Here is a 21,740-nt window from a genome sequence, read left to right as displayed (position 1 = left end):
TGGTTCGGGGAATTGAGACAGAGAATAGGCCAAAGAGGACCATTCAGCCACCGCACCAGAAAGAAAGCAGAACAACCAGTCCCTCGCTGAGAAAGTGGGGATGGCCCAATTAGCTCCGCTTACCGCAACAACTGTATAGCTTTCTGGATTTGTAGGGCCCTGTTCCGAATAAGGGCCTGCGTACCATCACATGGAAATAGGCCGCCTGAGCAAAGAGAGGGCGTACCCTCCTACCCACGTAGCCGCGGCAACTAGACACTAGTACCGGGCAAACTGAGAAATCGCCATCTCCCAGTGGTAGGCCTGTCTCGTCAGGCTGACGATATATCCGTTGGTTCAGAAGCAGGATCGGCTGGCAGTCCAGGCCTGCTCGGAACTGGATATGTCGGCCCTTGTAAAGGCCGACAGTCTATGAAGAAACAGACCTTTAGGCTGACCCAGAGGACAAAAAGACTTAATAGTCTGAGGCCCCGTAGTGAGCATAGCTGACGGCGGGAAATTTGTACTGCCACTGTCAAGGTCAGATATACCCTATAGATGGTATCTGCACCTCTGCATTCCCAGAGCGCAGCCATAGGGTATTACGGAGGATACCGTCGCAGCCGGAACTCTGAAAGTTTGGAGCTGGTATCCAATATAGGCATGTCCACCTATGACAACTGCATATATTACGTGAGCGACCAAATACACTTGAACCCCAGACGTGTTGGAGGGGAAAAACATTACAAATACATCAGCTCAGTATGCAATAGTATTAACCAACCATGCTATCGCCATGGTAGGATGGGTAACAACCCCTGAAAGCGAGTATACTGATTTCAGGCAGAGTTACCACCTACGGATCAGAAGTATCCGACCACGCAGGAATGGGATGCGTAGTAACGTCTGTAATCCGACGAGTAACACGCCCATCCACCCCAGGAGGGGCTCATGATGACCCTCAGGGAATTTGGGACAGGAGACCAAACACTGTTGTAATACCTCATATCTGGCAACAGCCAGAGTCCCGCCCTGCGATCCACCCGCTAGTCAGCAACAGGGACCCAGAAGGCACGTAATACTGAGGGTGTATGATACAGGTGCAGGTCAACATTCACTCTAACCAGAATGGACCTGCTACCAGCCCTAAAACAGGGATAAAAATACTTGAGATAGGCTTCCCCCCCGTGTAAGAGGGAAAGAGCCCAAAACAGTATCCAGTTCACGGTAGAGCCAAGTGGGAAGTAAGCACAGGGCGTCCACCACGCCAATTTGCGTTTCATAGAAAAACGACTTCCACCCAGGGTGGCTGTTGTGGTAATCCCTGCAAGGGGCATGACAGACTATTGTGGCACCAGGGGGAATTCATATACTCGAAAAAACCCCTGTAGGGAGCGGTAGTCTGTGTCACAGGGGAAGAGTGCAAGAAACTGCGAGATACCCTGAGATGAAAAGGGCAGTATGGTGAAGTAACCCCAAGTGAGGTACAACAATGGGGCCCGCCCGGCGATCCGCAATTAAGAGGATCCCGAGAAAACAAACCGCCCAAGGGGGTCGTGAAAGGGACCGGCACCCGATGACGCCACATACAGAACCCTTTAAGAGTTAAATCCTCCGCACTAACACCTGCAGCACATGGCTTGCAGGATAGTAAAAATGGGTGCAGTATAACGCTCTATCTCCTGGTCAGACATATCTGACCAAGCCTTGTGATCAAGCAGCGCTATACTGGTCCTGACTGAAACTAAAAATTAGCTGCAGGGACCCATTTTCAGCGTATGCAACACACAGTTCCACTCAAAATATGGCAACGTGCCGCACGCAACAGTATGTGACAAACCTCACAAATATTAACAAGTATATAAATGTGAGGTCTCAGAACCACCCCAAGTACAGTTGTATTAGGGCAGATAAGGAAAGGGATAGATATACACTGACAGGTGAGAGAATAAAGTACAGTCAGCACTAGCATAAGTCACATACCATGCAGATATACACATATATACATAAACATGTCATATAATATTCTGCACTATTACACTGCATGCAACTTACCCAGATTCAGTGTCTGGGAAGGCTACAGCTCTGTGTACACTGACCTGATGGTGAGGTACGCAGGGGGACTGGACTCACTGCCATCTCCAGAGATTTCTGCTGCACCACAGAGAAATGGCCGCTGGAGACCTCAGAAGAAGCGTGGCCCGCGGAGGAAGCAGCTCAGCGACGCCAGACTATGGATACTGAAAGGCGCGCTGAGCTGAGGGGAGGAGCCGCTGTAACAGGGAAGGCTGTCTCCCCTGGCCGGCTATTAACCCCCAGGACGCCGGCTCCCTGCACCGAACACTAAGTCCCTGGTGGTCTAGTGGACACACGGGGTATGGGGGGCCCGCCGCCACTGCCGGCGCCTCCGGTCTGTCCCCAGAGACTGGAGGCACAGGACTGCATTTCAAATGCGCGGATCACCGCAAGCGGTGACCCGCGCCTTACCTGCTCCCCGTGGATCCGGCAGCAGTCCTGGGCGCCCGCAGAGTCCGGCTAGTACAGACTCTGGGGTCCCGCTGAGATCCCCAGATCTGTACTGGCGTCTCAGCGCCAGCGGGGTGACGGAGCGGCAGCTTAGACGTCCTATGGACAGTCTGACGCTGCCGCTCTGAAGAATCCAAAGGAAAAATAAATAACTCTGTCCTTCAGAAAAAATAAAGCTTAGGGGCTGCTAATCAGCTCCCCACTGTACTAAACGGTGACCCGATTCCGGCCGGGCACCAACTTAAACTGAGGTGCCTCTGGCTGGGGGTGGGGTTATAGGGAGAGTGGACCCAAGTGCATCCTGGGAGCTAAAAGCTTTAACTGCGTGGTGCCCGGATTTGGTTCCCAACCTATACCCCAAGGTCAACCCTGTGGACCCTGAAGTAGAAAAACACTATATATCTGCAATTGGCACTACAATCAACTACACAGACCACAGTGGCTGGTAGGATATATCGCTGTATAACCTGGCCCGTGGGAGAGGTATACAGGGAGACTGGACAGTGTTCCCGGAGCCCTGTGAAACAGAAAATGGCTGCCGCGCATCTCTGAGGGGGCGGAGGGTGAGGGAGGAGCAGCTCAGGGAACGGCTAGACCGCAGTGGAATGGAGCTGGGGAGGGGCTGCAGGGAGAGTGCCTTCTCCCCGTGCTGACGTTAACCACCAGGTCCCCTGGCCTCTAAATATGCCATGTGCCAGTATTATAATGCCCCGGTGGTCTAGTGGAGTTGTGGGCGCACCAGTGTCCACATCAGTGCCTCCGGTCCGTCTAATGAGACTGTAGGCTAGACTGCGTAAAGACGCGGGCCCTCGCAAGCGAGGGGGTCTGCCTTACCTGTCCCCTGGATTCCGGGCTGCAGCCTGGGGTTCGGGGAGCCTGCAAGCTAGTCCCCCTCAGAGCCCCGGCGGGAGTACCTAGCCCGGGCTTGGTGTCACGGTGCCGCGGAGGGGTGATGGAGCAGCAGTGCAGACGTCCAAGGGACAGTCATTTGCTGCTGCTCTGTAGTCAAAACACTAGAAATAAAAATACATCATAAAAATTAGTTTGGACTGCTTGAAGCAGCCCCATTGTTAAAAATGGTGATCCAGCTCCTGTCGGATACCAACAAAGCTGAGTTTCATTGTATAGGGGGAAAGACCGGAGCATCCTGGGATTGAAAAGCTTTGCTGTTGGTGTCCGGTCCTCCAGGTCCCACCTACAACCCATTGTCTCCCTGTGGAGCCCTATGGACCCTGAAGAAGAAAATCATTTAAACATGTATAAAAAATATTTGGTACAGTACCTGCATTCCTAGTGGGGTATAAAAAAAATCAACAACAAAATGGTCAACAGTCAATACGTTGACACCAACTGGTGAACATGCTATAGGTCAACAAGGACAAAAGGTCGACTTACAAAAGGTTGACGGTGCAAAAGTTAGACAGGTTTAAAAGGTCGACAGGTTCAAATGGTCCACACACAAATGGTTAACTTTTTTGTTAACCTTAATCCTTCCCCCCTAGAGCCTAACCCTAGTCTCTAAACCTAACCCTCCCTCTAGTGCCTAACCCTATCCGTCCCCTCCAGCAGCCTATCCCTAACCCTCCCCCCTGTGCCTAATCCTAAATATGTTGAAAAAAAAACATTAAAGCATGTGTCAACCATTTTGCTTCGATCATTTGAACCGGTCGACATGTTGTCAGTCGAGCTATTGACTGCTGACTCTTTTATTGTTGATCTTTTATCCAGATAACCTGCATTCCGGCCATCTAATGGGTTCCCCAGCATCTGCTGTAGTCACGGGAGGCTGTCCTGACTCTTGTTGCCAGTGAATTACCAATGTACCACACACAGGCTGCATGATAAAATCTACAGTAGTTATCGCCAGAGCAACGTGAGAATTCTCACGCCGTGGCCACCATTTTATACGCGGGCAGTTCCTTGTCCAGTGGTAACATGCTCCCAGCGGGAGTGAGACATCCTCCACTGCGACACAAGTCAGCGGAATGACCAGATCCGGTGGATCACCGCAACCACTGGAAGGTAATATCCTGCATTTGTTTCATTTATGGAATTCCTACAAAAACTGAATTATGGAGGTGAAGTTATCCACTATGCTCACCCTGTTACTAGTATGCTTATACCCTGCATATTGGATAAGCCAGTTAAATGACGACCTTCACGGACTCTAGTTTTGGCTCATGACCTTCAGTGTTTGTTACGCATTTAAATTCTGGAGAGAACATCAACATCATGCATAGACAAGTCGGAATATTTAATTACTTTTAATAATTATAATAATATTAATAATTATACATCAGAAGCCAAAAATAATGAAAAGAAAAAATAAAAATCAATGTGGAAGGTGACACAGACGGTAGGCGGGAGTGAAAATAAAGATCAGGGTCACAGAAGGCTTTTAGGCAGGTCACAGCCACGAGTCGGTGAGATATGTGTATGTATGGGACGAGGATTGGGAGAAATAAGTAAATACGTGGTGCAAGAAAAGAAGGTCATGAATGGTATTAAACACGTATGTGGGAAATAACTTGGAACACGTGTGGCGAGGAAAGAACATGTACCAAAAATTCAGCATATCACAAACCACGCATAGCAGAAGAGAGTGATAGAAAGTGCCATTTGTTTGTTAGATAACTGCCAAGTCGTTGTTTGGGCAATGAAAGAGGAGGGGAACGCGGTAAATTGCTAGCACTCACCCATGTAACACACACACAGCGCTGCAGCGTATAACAAGGCCTAGCAGCACCTCCTACGCACTAACTGCTGAGTACAGATCTGCATCCAGGGTCTGGGGGTGACTGCAGTGAGGATGTGACATGAAGGAGACCCTATAGGTACAGGTAATCTGATATGTCCACAATAACTGTGTGCCTAATCTGTACGGAGGGTATGTTATCTAGTGTGAGACCTTTATTACATAGGATAGTATAAGAAAGTGTGTATATGAAATGTATATGGTATCCAACGTATGTTAGTGATCTGTCATACAGAAATGTATATGGTATCCAACGTATGTTAGTGATCTGTCATACAGAAATGTATATGGTATCCAACGTATGTTAGTGATCTGTCATACAGAAATGTATATGGTATCCAACGTATGTTAGTGATCCGTCATACAGAAATGTATATGGTATCCAACGTATGTTAGTGATCCGTCATACAGAAATGTATATGGTATCCAACGTATGTTAGTGATCCGTCATACAGAAATGTATATGGTATCCGGTGTGTAAGTGTCCACCATAAAGAGTTGTATATGATATCTGGTGTGTGTAAAAGTGATCCATCATATAGAATTGTATATGGTATCTGGTGTATTCAAGTGATCCGTCATATAGAATTGTATATGGTATCTAGTGTATTCAAGTGATCTGTCATATAGAATTGTATATGGTATCCGGTGTGTAAAAGTGATGTCATATAGAATTGTATATGGTATCCGGTGTATTCAAGTTATCTGTCATACAGAAATGTATATGGTATCCGGTGTGTAAAAGTGATTCGTCATATAGAATTGTATATGGTATCCGGTGTGTAAAAGTGATCCGTCATATAGAATTGTATATGGTATCTGGTGTATTCAAGTGATTCGTCATATAGAATTGTATATGGTATCCGGTGTGTAAAAGTGATGTCATATAGAATTGTATATGGTATCCGGTGTATTCAAGTTATCTGTCATACAGAAATGTATATGGTATCCGGTGTGTAAAAGTGATTCGTCATATAGAATTGTATATGGTATCTGGTATATTCAAGTGATCCGTCATATAGAATTGTATATGGTATCTGGTGTATTCAAGTGATCCGTCATATAGAATTGTATATGGTATCCAGTGTGTAAAAGTGATGTCATATAGAATTGTATATGGTATCTGGTGTATTCAAGTGATCTGTCATATAGAATTGTATATGGTATCCGGTGTGTAAAAGTGATGTCATATAGAATTGTATATGGTATCTGGTATATTCAAGTTATCTGTCATACAGAATTGTATATGGTATCCGGTGTGTATGAGTGATCCGTCATATAGAATTGTATATGGTATCCGGTGTATTCATGTGATCCGTCATATAGAATTGTATATGGTATCCGGTGTATTCAAGTGATCTGTCATAGAGAATTGTATATGGTATCCAGTGTGTAAAAGTGATGTCATATAGAATTTTATATGGTATCCAGTGTGTATAAGGTTTATATAAGTGATCTGTCATAGAATTGTATATGGTATCTGGTGTATTCAAGTTATCTGTCAAACAGAAATGTATATGGTATCCGGTGTGTGTAAGTGATCTGTTATATAGAATTGTATATGGTGCCCGGTGTGTGTAAGTGATCCGTCATACAGAATTGTATATGGTGCCCGGTGTGTGTAAGTGATCTGTTATATAGAATTGTATATGGTGCCCGGTGTGTGTAAGTGATCTGTTATATAGAATTGTATATGGTGCCCGGTGTGTGTAAGTGATCTGTTATATAGAATTGTATATGGTGCCCGGTGTGTGTAAGTGATCTGTTATATAGAATTGTATATGGTGCCCGGTGTGTGTAAGTGATCTGTTATATAGAAATGTATATGGTGCCCGGTGTGTGTAAGTGATCTGTTATATAGAATTGTATATGGTATCCGGTGTGTGTAAGTGATCTGTTATATAGAATTGTATATGGTGCCCGGTGTGTGTAAGTGATCTGTTATATAGAATTGTATATGGTGCCCGGTGTGTGTAAGTGATCTGTTATATAGAATTGTATATGGTGCCCGGTGTGTAAGTGATCTGTTATATAGAATTGTATATGGTGCCCGGTGTGTGTAAGTGATCTGTTATATAGAATTGTATATGGTGCCCGGTGTGTGTAAGTGATCTGTTATATAGAATTGTATATGGTGCCCGGTGTGTGTAAGTGATCTGTTATATAGAATTGTATATGGTGCCCGGTGTGTGTAAGTGATCTGTTATATAGAATTGTATATGGTGCCCGGTGTGTGTAAGTGATCTGTTATATAGAATTGTATATGGTGCCCGGTGTGTAAGTGATCTGTTATATAGAATTGTATATGGTGCCCGGTGTGTGTAAGTGATCTGTTATATAGAATTGTATATGGTGCCCGGTGTGTGTAAGTGATCTGTTATATAGAATTGTATATGGTGCCCGGTGTGTGTAAGTGATCTGTTATATAGAATTGTATATGGTGCCCGGTGTGTAAGTGATCTGTTATATAGAATTGTATATGGTGCCCGGTGTGTGTAAGTGATCTGTTATATAGAATTGTATATGGTGCCCGGTGTGTGTAAGTGATCTGTTATATAGAATTGTATATGGTGCCCGGTGTGTGTAAGTGATCTGTTATATAGAATTGTATATGGTGCCCGGTGTGTGTAAGTGATCTGTTATATAGAATTGTATATGGTGCCCGGTGTGTGTAAGTGATCCGTCATACAGAACTGTGTTTGGTATAATAAAATACTGACCTTGCATAATTAAGGGCTATATAATGTATATTAATTTGGTCCTAAATAAGAGTCTGGGGTGTCTCGGATGATTGGGGGCCTTGATTGATGTTTGGGTTGGCTTCCTTTCCCCATGAAGCCATGTCAGACACGCTAGTCACACTCTTTAATTTCCCCCCTCTAGATGCAGAGGAACGAACAGTCCATTCCCCTCAATTAACCCCTCTGGTCCCGCTCTTGCCAGCGTAGAAAGGACAGTTCTGTCCCCAGAGAGGTTAGAACAGAAGCAGCTTTCGTTTCAGCTCATTCTTTCTCCACAATGGCAGCTTTGCAAACTCGTCCATGGGCATAGAGAAAAGGCGCAGGAATTCCTCCGGGGCGAGGTATCGCTAGGGAAAGACAAAGTAGAATTATTTCTGCAACACATTGGGAAACTCCGCCCGTGCCCGTCCTATATTGTGCCATTCACTACCTACACCTTAGTATATGTAATGTAATACATATAGCACCAGAATGTTCCTCTTTCTCACCTCCAGCTGTGTCTTGTCCACCCCAGGAGGCAGTTTTTGGCGCCCCCTGTTTGTCACTATCAGCATTTCATAGGGAAAAATCTGTAAAAAGGAGAAATGGAAACAACTGTGTGAGAAGAAAGCGCCTGTGAGTACATATTACATGTTAAGACTGAAACTGGACACAGACCCATCTAGTTCAGGTCATTAATGATGCTATAATAAATTCATAAAGGTATTTACATAACATGTCAGCTGACTGCACAGTTTGATGGGTGGGTACACCTGCCTCTATGATACCAATGTGATGTTCTACGTGTCATTTCCCATTATGGTGCTAACTTGTGTGCCACATTGCAGGAGGGCTGCTAGATCATGATTTATACCGACCATTGTTTCTAAAGATTACAAATGAAGGTGTGTGTTATTCAGTAGACCACAGAATAGCTTTAAGCTTAGAGAAACACTTTAAGCAAAGGTTATATAAATCACTTTATGGTGCCCATACATCAGCAATCACAATAAAAACGATTCACCGATCGATTTTGAATTTTTCCTCCCTTATTCTCCAATCCACCAATATACGTTCATACAAAATTACCGATATTGTACAGTGATTTGCAGATCATTTTCATCCAAAGATCGCACCTCCAGATCATGAAAGTGCCCATACATCATCTCAAAGGGTCATCATTCTTCTAGTCACATGTAAATAAAATTGTTCTATAGGCGAAACGGTCGGTAGAGCGGCTGATCGGTACCACACACTAGCAATCTACAGCCCCGATTGGTCGGCGAAAGGCAACATGTTGGACAACACATTTATCTGCAAAACGCATAAGTGCCCGAGCTGATTGGTGATGTATGGGCCCCATTATTAATTACTCCCATGGCGTTGCATGCATATACTCCTGCAGATCGGGACTGCCACCAGTTATAAGCTGCCACAATTACACACAGAAACACCAGCACTACGCAACCACCAGGACATGAGTTCCAAAACATGTTTATTAAAGTACTAGCTGGGATAAACAGCGCTGCCCGAGTTGAAGACTGGACCCCGAAGACTGGACCCTGAAGTAGACCTTCATTTTTCTACATTGTCCTCGCCTATAACCTGGATACTATGCAAATTAGGAGTAAATGACAGTGCAGGCAGCATATTCTCATAGCGTTTGGAATGGGGTATATCAGGAGCAGACTGACGTACAGAACAGAAATCAGTATAGCTTCCAAAATCACTGCATAACAGAGGGGGTGATTCAGCTGCGGACGGATATGCTATCACAGCTGCTATAACTGCAATATGTAAAAGTACAGGTGAAAATGGGGAAATTAACCTGTACCCCATTAAAGTAAAGTAAACTAATATTGGGTAATATTATAGAATTATCTTATTGGCCATAATCAATGAGTTTGGAGTTCGTAAATGGTGTTGTCAAATGGCTGTTATATGCATTTTTCTATAACAGTAAAAAAAGATAGAAAAGGAGAGTTATGGTAAAACTTACCCTGGTTAACTCTCTTTCTTCAAAGTCCATAGGGTCCACAGGGGAGACAATGGGGTGTAGGTGGGACCTGGGCGACCAGACACCAACAGCAATGCCGTTCAATCCCATAATGCTCCGGTCCTTGTCCCTATACCCCGCCCACAGCCTGAGGGCAACTCAGTTTTGTTAACAAGCCCAAGGTAGGATCAGGATAGAAGAGAAGGAAGACTGGTACACTGAAGAATCACACAGAGAAGGAAACAAGTGACCAAGAGAAGAAACCCATAGAAGCCAGGTGCGTCAGGGTGGGTGCCCCGTGGACCCTATGGACTTCGAAGAAATAGAGTTAACAAGGGTAAGTTTTACCATTACGCTCCTTTTCTTCTTCAGGGTCAACAGGGCTCCACATGGGAGATAATGGGGATGTCCCAAAGCAGTTGTTCAATGGCGGGAACGCTCCTGAGCTGAGAGAACCCTACGCCCGAAGGAAGCATCCTGAGAGGCAAATGTATCAAAGGTGTGGACAGAAGACCAGGTGGCCGCCTTTTATAGCTGTTCAGCAGAGACGCAATGCCGGGCTGCCCACGAGGGACCCACAGGGCGAGTAGAATGCGCAGATACTGTGGCCGGCACAGGAAGGCCAGTCTCCGTGTAAGTCTGTGAGATAGTCATGCAAATCCATCTGGTCAGAGTCCGTTTGTTAGCTGGTCATCCCTTCTTGTGGAATCCATATAGGACAAAGAGGGAGTCCGATTTCCTGATGGAAGTCGTACGGTCCACGTAGAACTGCAGAGCACAGACCACATCCAAAGAGGCCTCACCTGCCGAGAAGTCTGGTGATTGAAAGGTCAGAACCACAATTTCCTCATTAAGATAGAAACGAGAAGCCACCTTGAGAAGGAAGCCCGGGAACGTTCAAAGAACAGCCCTGTCCTGATGAAAGATTAAAAAGGGGGAGCGACATGAAAGAGCCCCTAAATCTAATACCCTATGGGCAGATGCTATAGCCAGAAGAAACAGAGTCTTCGCAGTGAGCCAATTGACATCCACTGATTCCAGGGGTTCCAATGGAGGTTCCTGAAGTGCGTGGAGCACCACTGACAAATCCCTTGGAGCCACAGGAGGAACAAAGGGAGGAGCAATTCTGCACTGGAACCATATGGACAAAGCAGAGACATGTACTTTCAGAGATGCTAGGCGGAGGCCTAGATCCAGTACAGCCTGCAGAAAGGCAAGTATTCTAGAAACCTTAAAAACTTGAGGGTAATAGTTTCTAGGAGCACACCATTGGAAATATGTATGCCATAGTCGGTGATAAATTCTGTCTGAGGCCGGTTTACGTGCTCTGAGCATGGTCTGGACTACAGAGCTGGAAAATCCCTTACCCGTTAGGAGGGATGTCTCAAAAGCCAAGCCGTTAAAGACAGAAGGGCTAGGTCCGGATGTAGACATGGACCCTGAGACAACAGGTCTACTCGTAGAGGAAGTTGAAGAGGAACGTTTATGGAGAGACTTTGATCGAAGTACCAAAGGCGTCTGGGCCAAGCCAGAGCTATCAACAGGACTGTGTCCCTTTCCTGCTTGAACTTTCAAAGAACTCGAGGATGCAGGGATATTGGAGGGGAGAGATATGCCAAATGGAAGGTCCACTTCACAGATAATGCGTCCATGAAGGCCACGTTGGGGTTCTTTGTCTTGGCTCCATACATTGGAAGTTTGTGGTTGTATCTGGAGGCCATGAGATCCACATCCGGTAGACCCCATTTGTCCACCAGGACTTCTGGATGTACAAACCACTCTCCTGCATGCATGTCATGACGGCTGAGGAAATCCGTTTCCCAGTTGAAAATTCCTGGGATGGATACTGCGAAGATGGCTGGGAGATGGTGTTCGGTCCATGTGAGAATGTGGGACACTTCTGCCATTGCTGTCCAACTTCGAGTGCCTCCTTGGTGATTGAGGTAGGCCACTGCCGTGGCTTTGTTGGACTGTACTTGGCCTGCCCTGAAGAATATTCTGAGCCAGAGTGGGACCTCTGTAGATGGCTCGAAGATGGCTCTGTAGATGGCTCGAAGTTCCAGTACGTTGATTGGTAAAACTGCCTCGGCTGGGGTCCTGCGGCCTTGGAAGCAGTGCTGGACGGTCACTGCACCCCACCCTTGGAGGCTTGCGTCTGTGGTGAGGAGAGCCCAATCCGGGATCCAAAAGGGGTGACCCTTGTCTAAATGGGATGTCTATAGCAACCAGGCTATGGACAGGTGAATCTCCGGGGGGAGGACCATCGCCTGGGATCTGAGCAGATGGTGAGCCCGTTCCACCCGGAGAGGATCAGGTGTTGTAGGGGCCTGGAGTAAAACTGAGCGAACTCCACCATGTGGAAGGTGGACACCATGGATCCCAAGGTCTGCATTGCAGAGTGAATTGACACTCGGCGACTGCAGAGCAGTCTGCGCACTCGGTGCTGTAGTATTGAGATCTTGTCTGCTGTTAGGAAGATTCTGTGACCCTGAGTCCAGGATGGCTCCCAAATGTACCATTCTTTGAGAAGGTGTCAGGGAAGACTTTTTCAGGTTGATCAGCCAACCGTGCAGTTGTAAAAAGGCAATGGTTACCTGCAGATGCGGTGAAGAATTTCTGGGGAGCTGGCCAACAGCAAGATTTCTAAGAATGGGAGTAGTCTGATCCATTGACATTGAAGATAGGCCGCCATAACTGCCATGATCTTGGTAAAGACCCGAGGGGTCGTTGAGAGGCCAAACGGTAGAGCCTGAAATTGGTAATGCTGCTGTAGTATAGCAAACCGGAGATATTGTTTATGAGAAGGCGCTGTAGGTACATATAGGTAAGGGTCTTGAATGTCCAGTGACCACATCAGCGCCTCCTGGATTCAGGGCTGCAGTCTGGGTAGCCTGCTAGCTAGTCCCCCTCAGAGCCCCACTGGGAGTACCTAACTGAGGACTGGTGTCACGGCCGCCACGGAGGGGTAATGGAGCAGCAGTGCAGGTGTACAATGGACTGTCTCACGCTGCTGCTCAGTAGTAAAAACTACTAGAAATAAAAAAAAAAATCATAAAAATAATCTTGGACTGCGTAAAGCAGCCCCACTGTTATAAATGGTGATGCAGCTCCTGCCGGACACAAATGAAACTGAGTTGCCTTCAGGCTGTGCTCGGGGTATAGGGGGAAGGACCGGAGCATCCTGGGATTGTAAAGCTTTGCTGTTGGTGTCCAGTCCTACAGGTCCCACCTACACCTCATTGTCTCCCCTGTGGAGCCCTATGGACCCTGAAAAAGAAAGATATTTTTTTTGGCCAAAGGTAATGCTCTGGTTAAATTAGGGGTACATAAGATGGGAGTAAGTATATTTTTGAGTCATTTTAGGGCACTTTTAAATTTTTTTTAAAAACACACCTGCTGCAATGCAATGTGTAAAACATCTACCCAATCCATACAGCCCCCAAAAACCTTACCCACTACTTTGAACCCATTTTAGGACACTATTTATTTTTTCACCTCAAAAATGACATGTCATTATTGGCTCAAAAAAGCTAATTAAAACAAATATTTTTGCCTAATTAGTCATTAAGGTGGGGTGTCCCAGGGGTTCTGCACCAAGTCTCAACATTTGAGGCCAAAAATGGGGATTTTGCACAACTTTTCACCTACTCAGAGATGGTGAAAACTAATTTGCGATTATTGCTATGGAAGACTCCATTTTTGGAGAAAACTTTTCACAAGTGAAAACTTTTCAGCGAAAAACGGGTTATCGCAGCTAATTGGATAACTCCCATATAAGGACACCATTACCCGCTCCAGAAGGGAAACTCATCTCTTATTTAGGCACTCAAGTGTGAGAAAATAATGGCGCATCCCAGCATAATGGTGGCCAAGGAAAGTCCAACTCAAACAGAAACCTGGGAGGTTTAGGTGTCGCCATCCAGACATCAGGGAATTAACTTGATGGTGGAACTGCTCTGTCCTCTGGATAGTGTGTGTCATGTAAACCCCGAGGCCTCTACTGGAACTTAGCTGACTGTTGTCCAATGTCAGTGACGGCACCTTCCACCATGGCTTTGGTCAGTAATGGCAGGGAGGGAATCAGTGGCATTTTGGTTGTGATGTGGAGCCAAACACATATTCTTCCAATATTGAAGCTCCGTGCTTTGTGTTTAGGAAGGAACCTCAAATGGTGTCAGAATTCCAGCAAAGGTTTTGCAATAAAGTTTATTTCATTACTGCACTTCTAATGACACAAATTGTGCTCTGTGTCTGGAACTGCTATGTCATTTGGCTGTCTTACAGCAAGGTCATAACACCCTCTTTTTGAGGGGAATTCAATTAGAGGCGAAAAGCCATATTCGCCTGTTTTTTTGTGAAAAATTCGCCTAAAAAAAAATTCGCCAAATTCAATTCCAGGACAATTTCGCCTAAGTGGAAACAATTCTCCAAAAATGATTCTCCAATCAATAGCTGGTGAAAAGAAATGCAAAATCTTTATTTTGGGGTGTAAACGTGGGGAAACAACTCAGACCCCTTGGGACAGCCCCCCAAAGGACAAATACGCAAAAAAAACAGAAACTAAAAACTAAGAACACCCCAAAAAAGACATATAATTTTTGGGGTGTAAATTTAAAAAGTGGGGGGATAAACATTAAAAGTAGCGAAAAAGACTTCTTGGAGATCCACAAGTATGGGTCAGGTGTTTTTGGGATTGCAGGTGCATGCAGCAGGTGGATTTTTCACGTTTTTTAAAAGTTCACTTTAGAGACATAAAAACATGCTTGCACCCATTTTCAAGCACCCCAAATTTGACAGGAATTCTTATTTTCACCAAAAACTACAGCTTTATGCCATTCTTCACCACTTTTACAAAAACGCTAATAGCAAGCAATTTACACAACTTAAGTACACAAAATAGCTTTATTAGGGTTATTAGTACACATCTATACTGATTCCCTATGTTAGTGCATCTTTTTCTGGGGTACAGACTGATTTCCCCAGTTCTTTCAATACTTTTCACCTGTTCCGTATTCGCCTGTTTCCGTGTTCGCCTGTTTTGCAATTGAATTAGGCGAAAAGCAGGGACGAGCACGGAATAAATTCGCCTCTGAAACAGGCGAATGAAGCGAACAGTCGGACAGGCGAAAACTTCGCCTCTAATTGAATATGGCTCTTTGTCTCTAATTTATATTTCACGGTATGTTGTGGTTCATTTGTAACCTTCATGTGTTACATTTATGGCATACATGAGTAATGGGGGTGTTTGCTCTTGTGTATTTAAGTCCAATTTATTATGCTTTGTATTTGTTATACTGTATGGTCAGAAATGCATTAGTATTTATTATTACTACTACATTGTACAATTTGCTGCAACATGTATTTTAAAACTCATTTCCTGGTGGTTCCAGAGTGCTGGTGTTTCAGGCTTCCCCGAGTATCTCCTGTGACTGCTTGGTATACCGTCCAGTGGATGCACTGTTAAGATGAAATCATTGTTAGTGACCACCAGCTACGCACCTTCTGCTCCAACATGCTGGGTAGGGAGTTTCCTCGGTCTATTCTGGACCTCTGCCTTTCACCATTCTGTGGGACACAAAGACAAGTCTAGCGGATCTGTGTCCTGGAGCTGACAATCAGTTCTCCCAACCCCTTCCCTAATGATGCTTACCTGAAACCCTACAGAAACAGAAAAGTATAGCAGTTAGCAAAGTTTTTTTATCTTATTTTTTGTTTTATGTTTAAGGTTTGTTTAAATATATATACAGTATAAATATATATATATATATTTGCAATCACAGTGCAATCACACTGATTGGATCATTCGGTTCTGATGTCACCTGTATTTATTATTATCGCTAGTTATCCTGTTTATTATATGGTTGTTACCAGAACTAAATTAGTATGACACAATATTCTATATAATGTTGTATCACCAATTATGCAAACTGTATATGCCTTTTCTTAATATTATATTTTTTTTAATGAATCCCTTATATAGAACCATTTTAAGTTCACCCCAAGATTTTTTGAGCCCTTAAGGTACAGAAGAGAAGGCACAAAAATAAAAAGGGAATCTCACTAAGTATAAAGCGACTAAACCAAAGCAGGAGATGAGTTCTATATTAGTATATAAATAATACAATTGGTACAACAAAGAAAGATAGAAATTAAAATCAAAGAGAACCAAAAACTTATAGGAAAAAGGGCAGAAACCAGCTCCTTTGTCATTTTCTATTTACCCCTAATATACAACATAAATAGCTTAGCATGCAGGGAATGCCTTTATAACCTCATGTCTCCAGGATAGATTAGCTAAATGTAATCTTATGTTTTATTTTCTGTCACCCATTCAGACATTTGTTTTTGCCTCACCTATAATCCCACCATGCTAGTTAGTCAGAGTACAGACACTATGTGACCCATACTACAACCAAAAAATATCCCCCTCCTCACCTGCTCTCTCCCTCTGCCGTTCCGGAGAGTGGAATTCTGCAGACTGAAGCTAAAGACAGAGAGAACAATCAGTGATCCAGCTTATTACATACTTGTACAGAACACAGGTGCTATTCCTGCCACTGATTCCTGCCTGTAGCTCTCCCGGTGATAGGGGGCACACACACACACACAACCAGTGATCCAGCATCCTACATACTTGTACAGAACATAGGTGCTATTCCTGCCACTGATTCCTGCCTGTAGCTCTCCCGGTGATAGGGGGCACACACACACAACCAGTGATCCAGCATTCTACATACTTGTACAGAAGAACATAGGTGCTATTCCTGCCTGTAGCTCTCCCGGTGATTGGGGGCACACACACACACACAACCAGTGATCCAGCATCCTACATACTTGTACAGAACATAGGTGCTATTCCTGCCTGTAGCTCCCCCGGTGATAGGGGGCACACACACACAATCAGTGATCCAGCCTCCTACATACTTGTACAGAACATAGGTGATATTCCTGCCAGTAGCTCCCCCGGTGATAGGGGGCACACACACAATCAGTGATCCGGCCTCCTACATACTTGTACAGAACATAGGTGCTATTCCTGCCTGTAGCTCCGCTGGTGATAGGGGGCACACACACAATCAGTGATCCAGCCTCCTACATACTTGTACAGAACATAGGTGCTATTCCTGCCTGTAGCTCTCCCGGTGATAGGGGGCACACACAAACACAATCAGTGGTCCAGCCTCCTACATACTTGTACAGAACATAGGTGCTATTCCTGCCTGTAGCTCTCCCGGTGATAGGGGGCACACACACAATCAGTGATCCAGCCTCCTACATACTTGTACAGAACATAGGTGCTATTCCTGCCTGTAGCTCTCCCAGTTATCGGGGGCACACTCTAGAGACTGGCAAGTCACCGCTCCCTAGCACCCAGAGAGATGGCACGGGAGTGTGAGCTATAAGGTGAGGTATATATTAATGGAAAGTGAAAATATTAAATAAATATGGTGAATATTGATGATATATCATTATGCTATATGTAGGTAGAAAAACATATGTGTCCATAGGTGGCAATTAGATTCTGTCATTATACCGTGCATTCTAAAGACTGAGAGCAATCTGATTGGTTGCTGTGGGTTACAGCACCTTTCATAAATGTAATGTGTTACATTACTGACCACCACTCTGGCATAAATGAGTGATACATACATTTAAAATCCATAAAATATTTTTGTTCTGACATTCAGAATGTAGTAGATATAGAAAATGTAGAATTGCAAGTAAATATAATATCTTCTGTGACCTTATCTACCAATATTACGTGCACGGAGAGTCCTCACAGTAACCTATGGATGTGCTGTGCTCTGCAGGTTTGCCAGACTTCTTTCTGCTGCAGAGTATTAGCTCTCTCAGTGATGTTACTATTGTATAATTAGAGACACCGAGGGCCTGATTGCGGTGTGGCGAGCAGAATTGTGAGATACAGTAAGTCGGCTGTTTGGGCGCCCAAAGCAGGACTTTACATGGGGTTAGTTGCTATATGCCGCTAAACCTTGTGCCTTTGGGTTTGCACATGTGTCACTGGCGACCGAACTGAGCAACAATTAAATTGCTCCGTCGGGCGCACATTGCGTTTGGGAGCCAAAAAAAACATTTGAATCGCCCCCTATATGTGTCCAACACTTTATATAACATTCTTTATGAATTATATTATTTATAAAGTCAATGTGTGTGGACAGCTGTACATATAATATAAGGTTAAGGTATAATAGATAGACAGTAAAGAAGTTGACCATGTCTAGATAGACACCAGTTGTTAGACAGTCAATAGGTCGACAGGGACAAAAGGTTGACACACTAAATGTCGCCAGGGAAGAAGGCCGACAGGTACAAATGGTCGATACTAAATGGTCGACATACAAATGGTTGACACTTCTTTTTTTTCTAGCTCTAATCTTTACCCTAACCCTCCTCTTGGTGCCTAACCCTAACCCTCCCTCCTGGTGCCTAACCCTAAATGTCGGGGTAAGTGCCAAACCCTAACCGTCCCTTCTAGTGACTAACCATAACCCTCCCCTTGGTGCCTAACCCTAAACCTCCCTCCCGGTGCCTAACCCTAACCATCGGGGTAAGTGCCTAACCCTAACTCAAAGAAAGAAAAAAGAAAAATGTGTTGACCATATGTGTGTCCACCATTTTCATGTCGACCTTTTGATCCTGTCGACCATTTGCAACTGTCGACCTTCTTCCATGTCAACCTTTAGTGTGTCGACTTTTTGTCTCTGTCACTCTTTTATCCATTTTGACCTATTGACTGCCTACATGTGGTGTCTATCTAGACACTGTCAACCTTTTTACTGTCTATCTATAGTCCGGATACCATAATATAAAGCTGTATATTTTAAAGTCTTAGAATAGTGATAACATATAATACAGTATGAAGTGTTTATTTTACAGTCTTAGAAATGACCACTGTATTTAAGAAATGATCAGTAAAAATAGAACCTAATATAACCTGCATTCAGTTTACCATATTTCCTTCTACAGTTTGCGCTGCAGTAAGTAGGACTGATTGATGTGTCGTTCACCTGCAATGCTGTGAGATGTTATCCGTCCTGTTTTTGTAAGCAATAATATACACTTTTGGAGGGAGATCCTGAATGTCAGTATATTCCAGATTCAGAGATGTACACAATGCCGATTTTTACGCAGATCGAACGATTGTTTGTCACTGCGCATGTGTGTCAGCCGCACTGCGCACGTGCAGCGATTTGCTATTACACCTGCACACAGGATCCATCCCCAAAGTGAGTGACAGGGAGTCACCGTTCGGCGTTTGGGGGAAGTAACATTTATGTTTTAGAAAAACGCAGGTGTGTTTAAACGCCGTTACATGGGAGTGCATAAATTAGCCATTGCCATCTCCTACACAGCATGAAAGATCTCTGCATGTCAGGAGAGCCAATGTATTTGAGACAGGTCAGACCTGACGCACGGGCTGCATGGTGGGTCAATTACCGATTTTTGCGCTGCTGCGCGAAGCAGGACGCAGATGAGAAGGCAGCAGTGGGAGTCCCTGTGCTCGGGTATGCTTTGGAACCATTAGCATATTTTCGCATCTGCGGTCCGTGTGAAATTGCAGCTGCGATCGCATTAACGTCCATCTCTGATTCAAACCCTCAGTTTGGTATTTACAGTGGAATAGTGACCAATATTTTGATACTAACTTAAACAGTAAATAGAAATTAGTTTTTTAGTAGGAAAACACTAATCATTGCATGAACATGACAGTAAAAGCTAGTAAGTAATATGCATGTCTTGTGCACACATACTGAGCAGTAATTACATACCCTGCATAAGCTGCTCCTCCCAAATCCAGAATGTGTTGCTGTGGAGAGAGACAATAGATAGGTGAGTGGCAGGAGACAGAGGCCCTGATTCAGAGCCGTACGCTCTGACAGAGCGCTCGCTCTGAATCAGGGCCGTCATCATAATTTTTAGAGCGGCCTCCTGGCCGCTCGTATAGCTGTGGGTGACCACCCATAGCTATAGTGAGCGGCCAGGAAGATGGTCGCGATGGTCAAGACCATCACGACCATCAGGCTTGCGATGAGACCCTTGTGGTAGGGTCTCGTTGCCGCAAGCCCTGGAGTGCTTTCGGCTCTATCAGAGGCGAAGGCACTCCCACTGACCTCACCCATGGGAACGCCTCTGCCTGGGCAGCCACGCCCTCGGCACGCCCACCAAAGGGGGCGTGCTGTCACTCACCATCGACAGCACGCCCCCTTTGGTACGAGACCCGGAGCGACGGCTTGCCCGTCGCTATCCGGGTCTCGCGCATGCGCACGACGGCGCCGGCTCCGTCGTGCACATGTGCACTGGGCCAACATCAACCCGCATGCGAGCACTCAGCGCTCGCGAGCGGGTCTGAATCAGGCCTTGAGGCTGCACCCTCGCTTCTCTGAGTCATGGAGAAGAGCACTGTATATGTTCCCAAAATCATCCACATGAAATGTGTATAGGTATTAGACCAGAGGTTCCCAAACTCTACCATTACAGTCCAGGTTTTAAGTATTTCCATGCTTGAGTCCAGATGGTTAAATGGAATTGATCGAGGTACTAAACAAGGCCTGATTCAGAGATGTATGCAAACCCCGGTGCAGGAGCCATTAGTAGTTAACTCTGGGGACCCTCTTCGCCATCTGCCAATAATTGTTTCTTCCTCTATTTTTCTTTGTTTCTCTGCTGGAATATTTTGAACGGCAGTCTATAAAAGCAGACAGTCTCACTCCCAGGACTACATGTGACGTACCTGATGCCAATACTCGTCCCATGCAGATGCAGAGTTCATCTCACGTTGGCTGTAATTGTTTCTGCATTGCGTGCACAGAGCTAAATGTGAGTAGTCACCGGTATGCAGAGTTGTACAGTACACATCTCCGCACTGGACCTCCCCTATCTATGCACTCAGGACCTGATTCAGACCTGCTCGCTAGCAAGCGGCCGCTCGTTGCAGACGATGTTCGCTAATGTGCGCATGCGTGTAGTTCACAGTGTGCGTGCGCAAACTAGTACGAGTGATCGGAATGTGCTCGCTCGGCCTGCAAAGACAGCCCAGTGGAATGAGTGACAGGAGAGGCCATTTGTGGGTGGTAACAGGGGCAGGACAGTAGTAACGGGGGAGTGGGGTTGCAGACGCAGACGTGCCAGAGTGTTTTCATGGCGATTCTGGGGCGTGCATAATTAGCAGGCAGCATCATAGTACACGTCACCTGGCTGAATTATACACTGAGGTGATCGCAGTGCTTGCGGTAGGGTACAGTCAACCGCAAGCGCTGCGGTCAGATCTGAAGGAACCCGATGTACCGATGGTTTTATATACTTCCTGGAGATGACGTACGCTAGTGGGCGGCTAAAGACAGGTTGGTGGGCGTCTGTAAACACAAAGTGATCGCTCGCCAAGACATAGTGGGCGTGCTTATGCCTTGCCGAGCGAGCGGCTGCTTTTGACGTCCTTTGAATCAGGCCCTTAATTTGATACTGGTCATCAGTCAGTGCGCCAGCCCTATACTTGGTGAAGATCCATTTGAAAACAGGCGTAATTGTATAAGCATAACTCTGCATACTGCACACCTCCACTGACATGCCTACGTGCTAACGCCGCGTTACCTCCCAATAACGTCCCTTCGGTCACAAGTGGAGGTTGCAGCAAGCTGCATACAACACAGCATCACCTGCAGTTGCATTTGTTTGGGTCTGAAGTACATGCAAAACTGACTTGTGTGCAACAGTGCATTAGCCCCAGGATAATGATCTGTATTGG

At 45.3% G+C, this 21,740-nt stretch overlaps 1 protein-coding gene across 1 annotated transcript in view; it reads right to left on the bottom strand.

Moving 5' to 3' along the window:
* Positions 1-4,753: 4,753 nt before the first annotated feature.
* Positions 4,754-21,740, bottom strand: part of DMTN (dematin actin binding protein) — a 77,454-nt gene continuing 60,467 nt past the window's right edge. Inside the window, 5 exon segments of the mRNA XM_088443398.1 lie at positions 4,754-8,348; positions 8,490-8,570; positions 15,476-15,612; positions 16,412-16,460; positions 19,768-19,805. Coding sequence (XP_088299524.1) covers positions 8,235-8,348; positions 8,490-8,570; positions 15,476-15,612; positions 16,412-16,460; positions 19,768-19,805 — 419 coding nt within the window. The 3' untranslated portion in view covers positions 4,754-8,234.

Source organism: Taudactylus pleione, unplaced genomic scaffold (assembly GCF_031769625.1).
Source record: "Taudactylus pleione unplaced genomic scaffold, aTauple2 ptg000329l, whole genome shotgun sequence".
Lineage (NCBI taxonomy): Eukaryota > Metazoa > Chordata > Amphibia > Anura > Myobatrachidae > Taudactylus > Taudactylus pleione.
This window is presented reverse-complemented; position numbering and strand designations above follow the sequence as displayed.